A 20,754-nucleotide genomic window follows, 5' to 3' on the forward strand; every position below is an offset into this window, starting at 1 on the left:
CCTCCCCATCCTTTACCACAGGCCCAACTGACTGCAGGGGCCGGGACGCGAACCTGCGATCTTAGGCACGACATGCGGGCCTGACATATTTTGTGCGCCTTAAACCGCTCGGCTAACGAACCCAACATGAATTTACCCGATTATGCAGGTATACGAACTCCTGCTTAAGAGTTAGAAATTTGCGTGCAATAGTGGTATACGTCTTCCGACATATAGGGTGCTATGCAGAGACATTTCGCTAGCCCGCGCTACGAGCGTGCTAAACTAGCACCGGCTATCCACTGATTACTTGTACAGGATTCATATCATATTATATCGCTAACACTGGTTTATGAATTCGAAAAACGTTAGTTCGCTGATCATCCACCGGAAGCCTGCGCTAAGAATGTCTATGAATGTGGCCCTTAAAGATTAAACATATTATCCTTCAGTGCTTTCCGTTCTGAAATATGAAAAATGACAAATAGGCCTACGATGAAAGGTTTTAATTCGCCAATGCTCCACTTTCTGATGTAACTTAGGTTATTGCCTTTGCATGTCGAGTCCACTTGTATCCCTAACACCCTCCCCCAATCATCTCTTCTGATACCCCTAACGAGCCCACCTCTGGGTGGTGGGTGGGTGGATGGGTGGATTGATTTAGGAGTGGAGAGGGAAATGAGATCGTGCGGACTTAGATCACTGATGAGAATCCATATTGCCAAATTCATATTACAAATTGGACAATAAAATGGTCGAACAGCTTTCCTTGAGCCCTCTTATCAGAAGCAAAGTTATTTACGTACAGTAAAGGATTGTATCGCCCTTTAAGCGGACACTATGGTGAAATAATGGTGAAAAATTAAGAAAATCGATTTAAAGATGTATTGTGGCTCTCTATTTAGACCAGCGTTGTCAGACACAGCCTAAACGGAGCGGAGCGCTCCACTATAACTCGTTGCGTGCTCCGGTGCTTCCACAGACATAAGCACGTTCACGCTCCGACTGGACGTCTCTAGCTCCACAACCGGTTTCGGAGCTTACAACTCTGACACTACTGATTTAGACCGAGCTCAAAAGCTAATTAATTTATGTTCCCTGACTATTTTCAAGCTTTTGAGCTAATATGAATTAAAAATTGTGAAAATTGTGACGCAAGGAGATTTTTTAGTGACGCCAATATAAAATACATTTAAAAAATATCATTTGAAAACTATTAAGGCTCATTCACAATGAAAATTAAACATAACGTAAGCGTTAACTTTAGAATATAAACGTTACGGTAAAATCAAGATCATTCATGATGGGAACATAAACATAACAGCAAACATACTTGGAAACCATGGAAACATAACAACGACGCCATTTCCTCATATTCTGTCGTATACTTCAGCGCTTCACGATTGTGGTTTGTTTGCAAATCACGTAAGCATAAGCATGAAAGTTTGGAGTTTGCAAACTTTCATGTTAACGTCTGACGGTAACGTTTATGTCAATGCTTATGTGAATCATTGTGAATGATCCCATTTGGTAGCCTGGGCGCAAACTTCTGTGTTTATGTTACGGTTATGTTTAATTTTCATTGTGAATGGGCTTTAAGTCCCAATGGCACAACATTTTGTACAGGTGATAGCATTGTAGGTATGTTTATGTAGTTTAAACTTAATAAATTTTGGATAAAAATTGTAAAAGATTTAAAACTCACAGAAGTGTCCCCTGAAAGTCCGTCCCCCACCGCCGGGTTTCAACCTGCGATCCTCTCATTCAGTGGTTAGCAAGATACCCGCAGGACCAATGACGACTTTTAGATAATGAGGCCCTACATTTCTAGCCGCTACTGTATGTCCCGGGACTCCCACACACTGAGAATCGAATAAAATCCTAGGAACCACCATTTATTCGAAACGACCTCAGTCTCACGTTTTCCTGGAGCCGCATCTGAGCTTAACGAGGGTGTGGCTTCAACGGTTCGCGGGAAAACGCCTGAGCCGAACCTGGTCGAAGGGTTAAAAAAAAAAAAAATCAGGAAGACGAGCCGCAATTTATAGTATCCGAATTGTGCGATATGAAAATCTAGAGAATGTTTTCGCGGTATTGGAACACGGATTTAAAATAAAGATCCACCACACGGTCCTCATTCAACGAAACTGTTTGTCGCGAGAGCGTGGGCTTATAAAGGCTTTTGCAACTATAGTAGGTACTATAAAGCCTTTCCAACTCCCTACAACGTCCGCTTTGCTGTTTCCAGCGGGTGATTTGCAAAGGTTTCGCAGGCAGTGCAGAGTAAATTAACAAGAGCATTAACAAAACTTCCAGAAGCACCGATCTTCACATATTTTAAACGCCCATGATTTCGATGTTCATTTATTCACAACAAAACAGTAATAATTCGACATTCTATTGCATATTATTATGTAGAGATACGCTTGACACCCGCAACAAAAACAAAGAGCAACAATATGAAATTTATATTTCTATATATTTTTTATTTATTTATTTATTTATTTATTTATTTATTTATGTATTTATTTATTTATTGTTGAACATAACAGGCAAAGCCCAATTACAATGTTCACGACTAACAAATTAATTTATAAAACATAAACAAGGAAAAGGAAATATACACTTATTAAAAACTGAAACAAAATAGAAATAAGAGAAAGAAAAAAAGAGAAACTGAAATAAGGTGTGAAAGTAGCTTCAAATTAACTAACAACAATATTCTGTAAAATATGATAACAAATAATTCTGTATCTAGAGAAATTCATATTGAAAATATCAACATTCGGATGAGAATGTAATTTATTGTATAACTGTAACATTTGGAAAACTGGGGAATTTTTGTGGGATTCAGTATTTGTCCTTGGTATGTAAAACAAATTTCGAAATTTCGTTTTAAGCTTAGGTGCATATAATGTTATATAATAAAATAAACCAACACAGTCTAACTTATTGTTAATAATTTTATAAAGAAAGTTTAAAGATTGACAATTTCGTCGAATTTGCAAACAATAAAATGGAAATGTTGAAGCATTGTAGCATAACTCTCATAGGTAGGATAATCATTATAAAGTCTGTAATATGACCATTTTAGAAATTTATTTTGAATTTTTTCTAGTAACAGAATATATTTGTTAGTAACTGGGTTTCAGATAACAGCAGCATACCCTAATTTAGATCGAACAATGGAATTATACAAAATTATTATAGTTTTGACTTTAAATTTATAAGAATTTCTCATGACAAAACCTAAACTTTTATAGGACAAATTTATAATATTATTAATATGACTATGAAATGTAAAATTACTGCTCAATAATATACCTAAATCTTTATGTTCATTTTCTGCTGGTAAAACTTTTGCCTCTATTTTATATGAAAATTTAATTGTATTTTTCAATCTAGAAAAGGTCATATGTATACACTTATTAATAATAAATAATAATTTATTATTAATACTCCAAATATGTAAGTTTGTAATATCTGTTTGAAGTAGCTTACAATCTGATATAGTTATGATTTCCTGATACAATTTAATATCATCCGAAAATAATAAAATTTTAGAATGTTGTACACAATTCACAATATCATTAACAAACAATAAAAACAATAATGGACCAAGATTGGAACCTTGAGGCACACCAGAATTTACCGTAAAAGGCTTAGAAGTATGTCCATGAAAGTTCACAACTTGTACTCTTCTTTTCAAGTAAGATTTAATTAACGATAGCAATGAGAAAGAAAATCCAGATTATTTCAATTTTAGTAAAAGAATATCTGGTCAACCTTATCAAATGCTTTCTGAAAATCTGTATAAATAACATCAACTTGTAATTTATTATCTAGTTGGGTTGAAACAAATTGAGTGAAATGTAGTAAATTTGTAACAGTTGATCTTCCAATCATAAACCCATGTTGATCATGTGAAATTGATTTTGCTACATAAGTATAAATTTGTTTATATATTAGTGATTCAAATATTTTAGCTGGTGTTGATAAAATTGCAATAGGTCTATAATTTTGAATTTCGTTAATTTTACCAGACTTGAATATTGGAGCAATTTAAAGTTGCCATAGACAAAATCCACCTATTTACTACTACAGTAAACAATAAGAAGACGATTTTGTGACAATTTTATGTAGGTTCGTTATTTATTTATTGTTTTTGTTAAGTTTATTTATATATACTTCAATATCTATGGTCATATCACAGTCTAGTATATACAGTCACGAAACTCAATATGTAGTAAATATGCATCCATAGATAGTTGCTAACCACTAGGATCGCTAATATCGCCTCATTACAGACAATGCGAAATAGTATCGGCACAGTCTATTGTTCCTAGCACCATCACAACTCAAGCTTCGTGAATGTATATACTAGACTATGGTCATATCGTGTATGTAGAATCTTTGGGTATACCAGTAGGCCGTGGACTATTGTTGAGTTTCTGTTTCTGTTGTACGTTATAGATGGCTTGTGTTCATGTAACTGATTTGGATTTTAATGGTTATGATTATGGTATTGGTGATTACGCAGTGAGGAATTATGATATGTAAATTTTCGATCCGACATTTTCTGGGTCCGGTGTCGTTCTGCTGAACTGAAAAGACGTAAGGAAGGTACTGTTTAATTGTGTTTTTATATTCTTCTCGGGTTTACTTGCATCATTTGGTAAGGTTTCATTAAATTTATTCGCGATTAATATTATTATCAAAATAAAATTATAAGCATGATACAAATTCATCCTTTTCATACCAACATGGCCATCTGTTATCACTCCTCACAATTTAGTCTATATGAATATTCGTTAAATGCTCCTTGCACTTAATATAATTCGATAACAAAAGAGAAGAAAAAGTGGTTCTCGGAGAGAATGAATTTAGAATACCGCATAAGTACTTATGTCGTTATTGCATTATTTATTTTTGGTGCAAGGGGCATCGTTTTTAATGTATTAATTCATTTACCCTTCCACCATCAATAAAAAAATGCTTTTTCAATTATTAGGTAGCACAGGCTTTGTATAGTCTATAAGTAGGCTATTTACTCTGTACTCTAAAGTATAACGCTCCTTGCAATAAAAACGCATTGCAAATTGTCTGAAATAGTTATTTTATTTTACATGCATTATCGGTACCGCCAGCCTATTTGATAATAGCGATTCATATTCTTATCTGGAAATAGTAGGCCTATATTATCGATTGTTATTCTAATATAGCCAACTTAATAAAATTAATTCATTTTTAGATCTTTCAATAATATTATGTAAAGTCACTGCCTTCTTCAAACTTATTTATTATTCATTATATTTTTTTAAGCAAATATTTTCCCTGAACCTTACAGTGTTTAAATACCTGCCATGGTGACATGTAAACAAACTTCGGTTCTCAATTATTCAAACAATAGGTATCGATAATTTCATTTATCGAACTGCTACTTCCGTTGATCTTTTTTTAGGAGACATTATGAACTGGCGGTACCTATAATTCATTTGTTCCGTTATTTTATCGACATTTTATCTATTTCAAAACAATTTCATCGTAACAATGTATTGCACTGAAGCGCAAACCATTTCAAATGTTGGCAATATTGACTCCATATATCGATTTCAACTACGAATAAAAATCGATTAGTATCTCATTCGATGAACTTCCGCTAAGCTTTTTTTTTTTTTTTTTTGGTAATGGCGGAACGAATTCTTCCAGAGAACAATAGTTACATATTTTACTGTTAAATTATTTCATTTTATGAAATCGTACGGACATATTCCTTATCTAACTGCAATATGCAATACGTATGGAAGACAAAAACGTATAATATATCTATTTTTACACATTAGGACATTATTTTCAGTTCTGCAGAACGACACCGGACCCCATTTGCCTTTGTGACTGAAAGAAGCCATGAAAACCCCCCGTTAGATTGGTCAGATTGGCCGGTTTGTATCCGGAAAGTTCGGTATTATTTTCCGCTAATATGTATACTAGCAACGACGTGTTTGAATACTGCATAAAATCAGTCGGCCTACACTATGTGATCACTGAAAAAGAACAAAATCTGTGTATTTTAATTTTATAATACGTGCAAATTAATGTAGTATTTGCTATTATTTATTTACCGTGATAGAGATCAGGCCATCAGATATTCTCTTCTCCTCTACCAGGGGATTACAACTACAATTCCATCATAAACACAATTACAATTGATATTAAATGTGCGATTACAATTATTACAATGGAATCTAAGTACTAAAATGTTACCGGATTAACACATACTAGACAATACTGAAGTTAGGAACAAAGAATTACTTTATAAAAATTACACGTAGATTAATTATAAAGATATGGCATTACTGTAGTCTGAAACATTTTAAGAGGGGTGTCGAGTCAAATTATGATCATTTTCAGTCAAAAATCACATTTTCCTTTTCTTATAAAAATGAATCAGCAATTTCTTATTTATATTTAGAGCAAGTGGCAATAAAATGAATCACCTTTACGTGTGTAAATGATTCTATGCTACGCTTCATTGCTGGCGTGTGTGGCTGTATTGTTTCGGTTCGATTCTCGAAGAAGTAACTGGAGATTTGTCTCCTTTCCGCAGTGCCTGAACACGTGTCTCGTTTATTTACTAACGGTTGTACTAATAAAAATTCTTATACAAACTATTATATTATATTATATTTTTATTGGGTTATTTTACGACGCTTTATCAACATCTAGGTTATTTAGCGTCTGAATGAAATGAAGGTGATAATGCCGGTGAAATGAGTCCAGGGTCCAGCACCGAAAGTTACTCAGCATTTGCTCATATTGGGTTGAGGGAAAACACCGAAAAAACCTCAACCAGGTAACTTGCCCCTACCGGGAATCGAACCCGGGCCACCTGGTTTCGCGGCCAGACGCGCTGACCGTTACTCCACAGGTGTGGAATATTATATTATATTATATATTATATTACTTTCTCATTTTATTATATCACATTATTATTATTATTATTATTATTATTATTATTATTATTATTATTATTATCCTTCATCTTATACAGATCTTTAACTGTCTTATACTAACACGATGAATAGCTCGTTTATAAGTCGTGTGTAAGTTCATTACTAATAATCACTACATATGTCGTGTATAACAGTACAACTATTACACACCTATGTCATAGTTTCGTCATTACTTCATTACGAAAGGTAATAGAATAACTGAACTGCACGCATTTTATTCTTCACCTGACATAATTAGGAACATTAAATCCAGACGTTTGAGATGGGCAGGACATGTAGCACGTGTGAGCGAATCCGGAAATGCATATAGAGTGTTAGTTGGGAGGCCGGAGGAAAAAAGACCTTTGGGGAGGCTGAGACGTAGATGAGAGGATAATATTAAAATTGATTTGAGGGAGGTGATGATAGAGACTGGATTAATCTTGCACAGGATAGGGACCGACAGCGGGCTTATGTGAGGGCGGCAATGATCCTGCGGGTTCCTTAAAAGCTATTTGTAAGTAAATAGAATAACTGAGGTTCTCTATTGCATCCGATAATGCGAGCTAGTGTGCTGCGCCAAGTATCGATAGTACAACTGGGCCTGAACGATTACCACGCTATATTTTGATCAAGGAGTATAGTTACAGCAATATTATTTTAATTATTCTGTGCTCTTTTGTTTATTCTTCTGTGGTTACAAGGCAACCATAATCATAAAATGACAATCGATACGAACAGCTGTTAGAAGGCGGCCATTTTTTTTCTCTATATACAACGCTTAAACAAGGAGTCTCGTGTATATAATTACTGCAGAACAATTCCCAGGCTGTTTATACATCCATCGATTATGCATGGTTTATTAGTAACGTTTTCTGTCCCAACTCTGCGTAAATCTCGTATAAAAATTATACACGGTTTATTAGTAAGACTGTAATATTTTGCTTTAAACAGTAAGTGTGCGTCATTCTTAATATAAGACTACAGTCTCTCACGTAGTAATGGCTAATGGGAATAATTTTAAGAAGCTTACTGAAAGACGTGTCAATGCAGGTAAGTGCATGTCATTCTAAAAAACTGCAACTTTTTACTTCACATTCTGTTCTTTCACAACATAGCTCTGCACGACTTAATTCCACGAGATGTCACTGACTGCTTCCTACACAGCAGTGTTGAATAAGGACCGTATTCTGGCCCAGGGCGTACGGAGGACTTAAGGTTAGAAGGTTAGTTGTTCGCAGACTATATTGACGTGACGTCATGTTTCGCGCGCGACACAGGTAGGCTACTATTAGAGAACACTTGCATCTTGTTTGTCATGTAGTTGACATTCTATTCGTGATTCAACACTAGACCCCGCAGATATTTCACAATGCATTGTAATGATAAAGATTGATATTACAATGACTTTTCCTACAATTTAAATTACTTATTCATTTATTTTTACTGGCAGAGTTAAGGCCGTAAGGTCTCCTCTTTAACACAACCACTATAAAAAAAAATTCGTATCAGATTATATAAATAGCACCAATACAGAAGATAATGGATAATAATAATAATAATAATAATAATAATAATAATAATAATAATAATAATAATAATGACAATCGTAATAATAGCAAGAGCAAAATGTACAAGTGTTTAGATACATACAATTCTAAGAGTTAAACAATTTTATTGCAATTGAATGTTAAATTAGATAATTTGGACCAAAGGAATGATTAACACATTGAAGAAAAATTGATACATTAAAAACAAAAAGTCATATTGTACAAAATAATATTTAAAGAAAGATCATATTCTAGAGACGAAAAGCAGTTTCTTTGAAAATCGGCTTTTGAAAGCAGTCAATGTTGACAGCCCTTTACACTACGTAAGTTACACTTAGAATTTATAAAACAGTTATATTACCGGTTGTTCTGTATGGATGTGAAACTTGGATTCTCACTTTGAGAGAGGAACAGATATTGAGGGTTTTTGAGAATAAGGTTCTTAGGAAAATATTTGGGGCTAAAAGGGATGACGTTACAGGAGAATGGAGAAAGTTACACAACGCAGATCTGCACGCATTTGAGGCGTCTAGAATCAAAACCCTCCAAGTCCATAAAACAAAATTTGTGGGAAAATGGAAAAAACTATTTCCATATAAATAAACATTCTTGGGATATAAACAATGCTTTTATCAAGTATTTTATTATCATTAGATACGTTCAAACAAATTACAAAATTGCCCCTTCATTGAAACTAACAAATTCGTGAGGTTAAATTAGCACCTAACTGATTTTGAAACTGAAAAGTGTATTTGGAGGCTTTTGAAAGTAAGAGAATTAGTTCTAAGCATAAAAATGAGTCAAAAAGGAAAACATTTTAACTTAAACCTTACAAATTATGTAGGCAATGAAACCCAGACATGAAGTATGATTATGCACATGCTTTAAACATAACAGCAGTATAAATTTGAATATATGTTACACTTTTTAAGTTCATACAAATTTTACACAATATTGTCACATTCCTCTTCCTCCAGATTAACAGTTTCTTCTTCGTCTTCTTATCCTTCACGTTCAATTCTATTGTTTTTTCTTGTTACTACCTTTGCAATAACGGTGTCAGTTCTATAGTTAAACTCATCTTGCACTGTTGTCTGTTCTTTCAATGCAGATCGTCTTAAAATAAATCTTTTACGGGGACTGAACTTAAAATAGCAGGAGATCTTAAAATTATGTCTGGAACGGAATGGAACTTCTTCATGTCTAACAAAATTAAACTGTTGGATTTCCATTTACTGCCAATAGCATTATTACAAGCTAGTATTAGCAGGAGGGCACAAGAGGAGTACCGACAAAATTATGTAATTAATTATTAATTGGTAAGAACATTTTTGTAACTCACTACTCATTCTATCCACCATTTCACTGAATATTATTAGAGTAGAAATTAAACTTAATAAGGTTTAACAAGAGCTTAACCACACAAATAATAAATCAACATCGAACAGCTGAGGAATGCTGGGTAAAGCAGTCCCACAACCTGATTGGCAGAAAGGGACTTGGAGGTTTTTGAAACTAACAATGGCCGAAATTCAGTTGGATCTAGCGGATATTGAAACTAACCCTAACTTTTGTCCAGCATTTTCAGAGGAATCCAGCGGATATTGCAGAAAAATAATGCCAGCATCGGATTGCCCATGCGAAGATACACAGAAAAATAATTTTATCTCATTTTTTTTCTTCGATGGACTTGGCGGGTTTTGATTCTAGACGCCTCATTTTATCCTTCACCTGACATAATTAGGAACATTAAATCCAGACGTTTGAGATGGGCAGGGCATGTAGCACGTATGGGCGAATCCAGAAATGGATATAGAGTGTTAGTTGGGAGGGCAGAGGGGAAAAGACCTTTGGGGAGGCCGAGCCGTAGATGGGAAGATAATATTAAAATGGATTTGAGGGAGGTGGGATATGATGATAGAGACTGGATTAATCTTGCTCAGGATAGGGACCAATGGCGGGCTTATGTGAGGGCGGCAATGAACCTCCGGGTTCCTTAAAAGCCAGTAAGTAAGTAAGTTACACTAGAATACACATTTTATTAATTACACTATTGTAAGAGTAGTAAGATAGACATACAAACAATGAATAAAAGAAAATTAAAGTGAAAGAACATCAGAACAAATGTGAAGTGGAAAGGAGAGAAGTTGTAGGCTAAGTGTAAGTAAGTGAATTAGATATTTCATGTTTTTCAATATTGTAGATGGGAGTAGTATCAGGGGTACTATAACTGTAGGAGTATTATGGAAATAAATTTATGGAAAGAGGCAATAAAAAAGGAAATTTAGAAGTGAAGTGAAGAGAGAAAGTTAAATACGTAAATAAATAAGAGGACAGAATAGTAGGGAAATAATAAGTAATGTGTTATAAAATAGAGTAAATGGAAATGTAAACAAATAATTTCAGAGAAAATAGCTGGAAAATAATGATTAAGAGCTGGTAGATTTAAGAATAGAGAATAAAATAAATAAATAATATAAATTATTAAGGAAGGGAGTATGCAATATTAAATAGGAAAGCGAGAAATGGAAGGGAGACAGTCTAGGTATGAGAGAGAGAATAGAATAGGATAGAGAGGGAAGAATAGATAGCAATTCATTTAAAAACAGAAGAATAGGAAGTAATCAGGAAATGCTTGGCAAATGAATATATTAATAGAAAAGGGTGATGTGTATTAAAGGGATGGTGGATCGAAAAGCAGAAATGTGAAGGTCCACCATAACTATGAATTTTAGAGTTGGCTGACAAATATCATATATTAATTACACTATCATAAAGAATGTAGGTTTACATTGATCAAACATATTTTACACTAACTATTTACAAAATAAGTAGGCTATAGTATTGTGAAATAAAATATCTTGCGTTACAATACACAACACCGTACATAATAGTGTAAATAACGTTTGATCAATGTAGGTCTACATTCTTTATCATAGTGTAAATAGTAAAAATAGCGTGTTCTAGTGTACATAGTGCAAATAATTTAAATTGTAAATATTAGTGTAATTATTAAAGTGGTCCATGTTTTCTTCTGCCCCACTTGACCAAATAGGAGTCGTGTTGTACATATAATAACTCGAGTAATACTTGATCTTGTAGGGCCGTATTCATAGACATTCTTAACGCGGGCTTCCGGTGGATGATCAGCGAACTAACGTTTTTCGTATTCATAAACTAGTGTTACAGATATGATATGATAATGATATGATATGATATGATATGATATGATATGATATGATATGATATGATATGATATGATATGATATGATATATGATATGATATGATATGATATGATATGATATATGTTATGATACGATATGATGAGCTATATGATATGATGTGATATATGATATGAATCCTATACAAGTAACCAGTCGATAGCCGGGGCTAGTTTAGCACGCTCGTAGCGCGGGCTAGCGAAATGTCTATGAATAGCACCCGTACCTCGTGGGCAAAGTACGGTCCCTAGTGGTTAATTCGGAGGATGGCCCCCGGGGGGGGGATAAATATTGGAAACATTTTAATAGTTAATTAATTATCGAACTTCACAGCAAATTCTAACGAATATGAAGCTAATGTAAGCGGCGAGTGTGTTAAAAATTTCCCTATTCTGGCAGCAGACAAGACACGCCCTCAGAAATTCAATTGATTAAAATTGTAAGTCTTTCTCGACATACAGTAAAAGTGAAATAGAAGAAATGGGATTTGATATTGAAGTCAATTAGAAATTAATTCTGATCATCATGATGAGAAAAAGGTAGGAGAAAAAGAAGAAAAATGGTGGTAGTAGTGATAGTGGTACTGGTCGTCTGGAAGTATGCAAAAAGCAAATCATTCTTACACATACCTATTGTTACAAACAATCCACTGTTTTGTATGAAATATGTAGCATAGAGCAGCACAATGACATTTTGATAGCACTGTATAATTGTCATTATCATTAATGGCTTTTTTTTTTGTTGTTGGTAACTCTACAGCATCTATTAGATGCTTTATGGTTGTGCTAACAGATGGAGTTACTTGTCAACAATGTGACGCTGAAACGTCTGTTCCTTTTTCGTTAACAGCTGCCAGTGTTCAAAATTTAAAATTTAGCGATAAATATAGACTAATAATACACAGTGAAAATTGTTTAGATCCCAAAAGTTGTAAATGTCCACCTTTGAAAGAAGCCACGTATGTCAAATATCTGGGCATCATTATTGATCAGAATTTAAAATGGCCTCATCACATTACTTATCTTTGTAAGAGGCTTCGTAAAACAATTTATAAATTCGTTAATCTTCGATGCTACTTACCTATTAGAGTTATACAAAATGTTTATTTGGCCATTATTCAGTCTATCATTCAATATTGTATAATTGTTTGGGGTGGAAGTACAAAAATTAATCTTAGTCCGTTAAATTTACTACAAAAACGAATAATTAAAATTTGTTTGAAGAAACGTTTCGATTATCCAACTAAATTAATTTATTCTGAATTTAATGTATTTAATATTGAACAAATTTATAAGTATGCGCTGTTAAAATTTTATCATAAAAATCGTAATAAGTTTGTATTACAGACACACAATTATGACACAAGACGAAATATTAATTCAACATTAGTAGAACCTAAATGTCTCACATCTGCTGGTCTAAAGCATAGCATAAATTTTGGCCCTCGGTTGTACAATGCTTTAACTAAATTACACCCAGAACTTCTAACATGTAACCCACTAACATATAACAAGAAAATTAGAAACGTGTTAATATCTTCAATTTGATTAAATAAATTTATAGCCTATGTGTATGAATTAATCAACCTATATTATATTTGTATTCTATAATTTTGAAATATATATTAGTCCTACTTTTCACGTGCGATATAATTCTTCTCTAGTGTTAATATTATATTATATAATTCCATTGCCGCTGTAATTATATTTTAGTTCCTATTTTATTTTACTTATTTATTTATATTATTATTTTTTATTTTAATATTATATCTGAACTGCGACCGAGCACGAGCGCTGCTCATTCGGTCTCAAATTTTGTTAATACTACTGTATCTTCTTTTTATATTGCTTGTATTATTTTATTTCTATTTCTCTTTGTTTGTTTTGTAATTATATTTCTTTGTTCTGTATATTTGAATTTAAATAAATAAAAAATAAATAAATAAGGTTACTGCCCAAAGACAGTCCTGATGTATTTTTATATTTGTGATGATTGGTTAATTAATATTAACCCGGCACACTCACAATCACACTCACATTCATACAAATTTCCAGACTCTAGACACCCAGGGAATTCCTCTTCTTCAAGAAAAATTCACAGAGAGCCGAGCCCGGAAATCGAACCCGGGACCTCCTGACCACGGAGGCAGTCATTAATGGCTTTGTTCAGCATAAAATAATCCCTGAAGTTCTTGGAAGAATTTAATTGAATTTCCTTTGGTGAGGAACTTCTAGCTAAGCAAGCTAAGAAGGGGGCCCATAAGAAAGAAAGATAGGCTAAAACTAGCAATTAAAGTTAAAATAAGCTAGTTTACAGTGGAACACACATTACTCATCATAACCTTCCTGAAAGTTTAAGTTAAACCGAGTGTTTATGTACACTACACCCAAATGTGAATAATCTTCATGGTAAACCGCACATTAGGGGGTTTTTCTGCCAGCAGTGAATCATGTGTATGGTTGAATTTTCAGAACAGATGTGAAGTTAAAAGAAGTTGTTGACACTGCAGATGGATGTGTTTAACGCACAAAGCTAAGAATAGTAATAGTGGCGGAGATAGTGAAGATGATTGCGCTAACGCATGTAATTCTTCATGTATCCTACATATACCGGGTGTTTCAGTAGAAATAGTAGGTAAATATTTTAGGAGAAGGTAGTATGAACTGTCCCAAGTAAAAAAGTTCATATAAAAATGTATCCAATTTTCCTGGACCGCACCAGCAAGAAAGCATTTCTAGTGTCAGTGGAGGTGTAAAATTTGTGGACAGTGGGTGTTTGGGAGACTGGACCGCACCAGAAAGATTATTGTCGAAGGAGGTCATATTTCGACATAATTAACAATCGTGTGTTACGTTTAACCCTTTCTGACCAGTGAAGCATGGATCATTAATTTGTAAACAGCAGTAGTCTATTGCCCAGGAACTTGAACTGTCTCCATTCTCCTTAAGATTTGTAAAGATGGAAGAAGAGTTATGAGAGCAGTTTTTTTTTTTTGCATCGATACTTGTAATGTCAAGCGGCGTTGTCACATTTTAATGGTAAAAGTTATCCCTAGTTACAATAATTATTATTTTTATACAGACATCAATATAATGATTTCTACCATCACCATCTACAGTAAATAAAATGTAAGTGGCGTTGTCACATTTTCGTTGTAAAGATTATTCCTAGTTACAATTATTTTTATATCTACAACAATACATTCATTTCTACCATCACCATCTACAGTGAATAAATTGTAAGCTACAAGATGACTTTCCATTAAAATTACTAACGTTTTTGTCATCATCAATGAACTCGAAGTTTTTATACTCCACATGGAACTGATATCGGCACGTTAATTAAAATGCTAACGCAAAAATTCTAACGCATCATTGAGTAGACATATGTGGCTCGCAAAGCTGAAGTTCGCCAAAAATTGACATATGACATTCTGCCTTGGAGCCACAGAATGTCACCGCTCCTTGTGACTGGAGCAGCATCTGAGAAGGTCTTATCTTATCTTATCTCTTCAGAGGAAAACGTCTTTGACACCGGCTAGGTATGAAGTGATCGCGGATGCTATACCCACCGCGAGGGAAAAGAAATTTCGGCAGACTTTGAAGCACTGGAGTGAAACCGTAACAGACCACTTGGCGTAATACCTGAAAGGCAGATGATGATGATGATGATGATGATGATGATTATTATTATTATTATTATTATTATTTCTTGAGTAAATGTGACTATATGGGCTATTTGATGTGAAATCAATCAGTAAAAACCTCGCATTTTCTTAATACTCTAATTTTTTCCCAATTTATACAAGGTGCTGAGGAGAGTGCATTTTCAAAAATATACTATCGAAAGTCAAACGGTTTCCGTACTATTGAGCGACAAATTTAGCGTATTTTATAAAAACAAGCCTCTTTCAGCGCTCAGAACTCTGGAACCATTTACTGCATAACATTGAACTGGAGCTCATTTTGAAGCTGACATTTGGTAGGTTATGATAAGAAGTAATCCTTATTTTTATTGTATACAGAGAGACAGATAATCTGATTTTACTTACTTTTAGGCTTTTTGCCCATTTGTAAAAATGTGAAAAATTTGAGAAAAAAACTTGCATTATTAAGAGGGATTCGGCATTGTTTGCTTAGTGGCTGGGCAATAAGTTTCGAGGGTATTAAATAAATTATTTTCACACGCCTGGACTTGAACGGTGCAGTACCGCACGCACTGGCCGAGAGCTCAAGATAAGCGAGCGTTGGGCGTCATTTTACTCTTGTGTTTATGAAAACCTGTGACAAAGCTAGCCCAGCTATGCGCTACTAGACGAAACATCACGTGTTTTTCTCCTGGCCTTGCTTGTCTCGGCTAGCTCCCGCCTCACAGTCAGCTGGTTACTTCACGCGCGTACTATTTATTTTCTTTATTTGATATGTTCAATATTTTCTTATCAACGGTGCACCAGTAAAAAAATATGTTTATTTGTACTTTCAATGCGGAATCTAACTATATATTTTTAAAATATTTTTTACTAGGCAAAGGCGTCTTAATGAAGAAAAATCTAAATTTCTCCATTTCCATAAAAAGTAAGAAAAACTGTTTACATGTCAATATAAACTTTGGATAAACTCCAGAACACGGACTACACCCTTTCCCTCTTACTTCAAAATTCCAACCTTGTGCACACAAAATAAATTATTGGCACTGAAAAGTGCCTTTTCGTAAATATAATGATGCGCATTCGACAAACTCAGACAAATCTGCTCTTTTTAGTATTTTAAGACATAATTTGGTAGGTGCAGTCCGTGTTCTAAAATTTTCCCTAAACTTTAATTTCTCAGCACCAAAATAAACCATGATTTTGATCATTGGGTGAAAGGGTTTCGGAATCACAACAGTTTAAAGTTGCTAATTTTATGAAAATATGATAAATTTAAATATTTTTAATTTAAACACTATGAAGTTCTAATGCCTCAAACTTTGCACAAAGCATTGTATCACAGTTGTCATCGGACAGAAAAAGTTTCATTGTATTTAAAAATTGCAAGGTCAATTTTCTCTGTATGTCGGTCGATTTGAGATGGAATAGCCCATATGTACAATTATTGCTGTCACTAACTGAAATAATTATTAACTATAAACTAGAAAAGCATTGCGACCAGGAAAGCCGACCTCTGGTATCGAGACCCGGATCCCCGGAATTACATACGAAAAGAGCCCATCTGTTGGCAACACTGTTCCTATCCCCGGATACAATTACACATGCAAAACATCCGACAAAACTGCGGCAAGTGATAAAAGTTGGCCAAGCCGCCGAACTTCTTGACTCCCGTGGGGGACGTTGCATATGCACCCGGAGCAGGGCACACTGCGCTGTGGCGCCGGCCCCACCCTACTGCACCGGGGCTAGCAGGGGCTGCATGCGGCATGACGTCACGGCGAGCTGGCTGAGGGGAGGGGCAGTAACGAACGGGGCATCGATTATCATAGCGAGGGTACAGACGACGGCCAGAGCCAACGGGGGAAGACACCGCCCTGAGAAACAGCGTCGTGGCACCGAAAAATGTAACCCTATATGAAAACTTAACATTTGCCGTAACAAAATTAATCTTCCTTGCACTTACAAATCAATAGATTGCTCTCGTAGAGGGCATTGCTTGCTTCTCTCAAATACAGCCAATAAAATTCCTGTCTTCAACAATGCAATAATCGTTATAAACTGCAAATCAGTTTTGTACAGAATAAACATTTAACTTCTTCCTTTATGTCCATTTCTATACCTATTAATTTACATTTATTTAATGCTTTGTTTTTGTATTTCTTTTACCAATTGAGGAGCGTTTTTGCAAAAGTCGATAGGTGCAGAAATTTTCGATAGTGAGTTACATATGGATATCGTATGTTTTCTATCTCCGGAATCGATCTATGAAACCAGATTTACCAAAACTTGATTCATACCGTATGTAGAGACTACCAAACCTTCCAGGTTTTTTTCAAAACTCGATAGATCCTGTCACTTAGTGTAATTTATGTAAAATCTTGTTTTCTGCATTTATCGACTTTTGCAAAAACGCCCCTCAATTGTTTTACGGCTTTTTTATTCGATGTATTGCCACTATTTTAAAGTATTTCATCATTTCCATCAGATATTTTATCGTAACAGCGTCGCTTTCCGCTACACATTGTTACGTGTTTTGTAACAATTTGAAGTCTTGTTAAGCGCATGATATACTAGCGTTGTAAACATATCCGGTAGTCGTAATTATTGTTATATTATTTAATCTCTTCATCCGCAACCAACTACAACATCTATTTATACGTACATGTAAACACAAAAAGAAATAAAACAATTGACTGCACAATACACCGAGTTAATTTATATGGATTGAAATTTCAGACGAAGATTCTGTGCTTGAAGTGACATCTACGATTTTCCAGGTGTGCTCCGACTAAAAATGTACATTTCCGAACTTGTCATTGACCTCTGCTCTAGCAGCACGCGCAAAAGAAAACAAAAACTCTTCCAACTGGCATTTAAAAATTTAAATGCCCACAAACATGAGGGCTCGCTTTCAATATGTTGCAAAACAGGAACATCTGCTTGCAAATCGGTTTGTTCTATGCCCTCAGCTAGACAGGTGGAGGCACAAGAAATGCTCCTCCTCCCACAAGTTCCCGTGGAGAGCACACGCTGAGATCATGTTGGTTCGAAGAGAGAGAGAAGGGAGGCTAGCAACAAAAAGCGTTCCATGAAGAACATCTTTCGCCGACGGTGGAAGATTAAGTTACACCCATGGAACCGTATTCATAAATAAATCCCTGCACGCTAAAAGCCCCCTACTATGTAATTCAAGAATAACGCCCTATGCTCACAGTGTAGTGCATACAACTTCGATCCAGAGTGAACCGAGTTTCTAAATATTAAATACATAAATGTCATAACATTGCAATTGTATTTCCGTAATAATGTGAGTACGCTTTTATAACTTTACCTCATTAAGATATAATAACAAAGCTATATTCACAACCCTGTCTTAAAATTAAAAAAGTGTAGTATAAATAACCTTTGGATCTATTATATTTAATTCAGTATTTTGGGTTTTAATGAGGGGAGAACAGCCCCAGAACACGCAAACATAACAGCATGCCGAAGCAATGTTGTACGTCAATACTGGGGGTAGGCAATGTTGTAGGGTGGCTTACCTTGTCCGACCATGATTGTTGTGTGTATATCCTTTTACACGTGACACAAACACATGATACACTTTCTCATCCACGCACCATTAAGCGAGAAACAGTAAAAAACAAAGCATGCCTAACACGCTGTTCGTCCGGCGTCTACCTAACGCACTGACAAGAGGGGACTAGCATCGTCAATACGGACACGCTACACCACACGAACACCGCACGGTCTCAGCTGAACTGAGCAGACTTCCCCTAGCGACCTGCCTGCGAAACACATGAATCAAGACATGTGCACAAATATGCGCAGTGGATGGGACGAGACGGGGGAGAGATCACTAGCGCACCGCGAGCGGTACAAACTGGAATTACACATGTGAGAGGAGGAAAAGAATAGGCCTACCCCTTATTTCATTTGTCGACTACGTCAAAGCTTTTGACAGAGTAAATACTCGTACTTTGATATAGAAAACGGGATATAATGGAAGGTAAAGGCTACCCACAACATTTAATTAACCTAATAGAAAGATTATATTATAATTCGGCAATTTCAATAGAGAGTGGAACTACAAGCCCTAAGTTTGAAATTATAAATCAAGGGAGGTACCATGGGTACCCAATAATTATAATTATTTTTATTTCGAATAAATTTTATTCAGCTTCCTCCAAGTGAAGGCTGCCTAGAAGACAAAGCTTACCATAAAAAATTGTTGTAATAATGAAAAAAAAAAAAAAAAAGAAAAGAAAAGAATGGAGAAGAAAAAGAATAAGAAATAGCACAATTAGAAATAATTGGAAAAGACTAAACAAAACATCATTAATTCCAGAAGAAACATAAAATTTCCTAGTATCTATTAGCTATTGGGTGATCACAGTCGTCTATTTAGCACTAGTTGCAAGACGCAACTTAAGAGAGCAGATCGCCATAGCAAAGAGATCAATCTATATAACTGTAGAGATGGTTTCTTAGTATTTTTATAGATCCCTTCACTGCAGACATAGATACTTCAGTGACAAGAGTTTGTCCTTGACCAAACTGCTTACAAAAATGCGCAAATCTTTTTGTGATGGTTCCTCTAGCCCCAATCAGTAATCCAATAACTTCGATCGATGTTAGATGATATTTTTCCTTATAATATGGTATAGTGGGGTCGTATATGTCGCATTTTCCCTGATGTATCTCAGCAGGTTGATTTTCGTACGTTTCCATCCTTATAGTTGGATCAATTATGAATTCGCTTGTTAATCTTGTCGGGATAGCGATGATGTCAATGCGCCTTGTAGACCCATTTGTGGACAAACCATGGAACTCCTCCTCTACTTGGTAGTTTTTTCCTCGTAGGGCCGATGCTAGGAGGGATCGAATCTAAATGTAAAGTGTATATGTAAATAGTGTAAATAGAACTAGTTTCATTAACTGAAAGATAGTGATAGTGAAAATCCAATTACTAAAAGTGTATATATGTAAATTGTGTAAATAGAACTAGTTTCATTAACTGAAAGATAGTGATAATGAACATCCAACAGTGAATAACATAATGAATATTAACAAAATCGTCCAGACCTATGTAGTAACGGTTAGCGCGTCTGGCCGCGAAACCAGGTGGCCCGGGTTCGATTCCCGGTCGGGGCAAGTTACCTGGTTGAGGTTTTTTCCGACGGTTTCCTTCAACCCAATATGAGCAAATGCTGGGTAACTTTCGGTGTTAGACCCCGGACTCATATCACCGGCATTAGCACCTTCATCTCATTCAGACGCTAAATAACCTAAGATGTTGATAAAGCGTCGTAATAGTAATATGCGTTACCAGAGCGGTATGTTGAAGTTTTCATGTTCGAGG

The 20,754-nt window shown here is 35.0% G+C and overlaps 1 protein-coding gene across 2 annotated transcripts in view; it reads right to left on the minus strand.

The window, feature by feature from the left end:
- The window catches only part of Myo81F (Myosin 81F), a 337,994-nt gene extending 318,854 nt beyond the window's left edge, over positions 1-19,140 (minus strand). For both annotated transcript variants that reach the window (XM_069819364.1, XM_069819362.1), the window contains exon 1: positions 18,935-19,140. In XM_069819364.1, the coding sequence (XP_069675465.1) occupies positions 18,935-18,947 (13 nt within the window). In that variant the 5' untranslated portion in view covers positions 18,948-19,140. The remainder of the gene's footprint in view (positions 1-18,934) is intronic.
- Between the last annotated feature and the right edge of the window lie 1,614 nt (positions 19,141-20,754).

This window comes from Periplaneta americana, chromosome 2 (assembly GCF_040183065.1).
Source record: "Periplaneta americana isolate PAMFEO1 chromosome 2, P.americana_PAMFEO1_priV1, whole genome shotgun sequence".
In the NCBI taxonomy this organism is placed as follows: Eukaryota; Metazoa; Arthropoda; class Insecta; order Blattodea; family Blattidae; genus Periplaneta; species Periplaneta americana.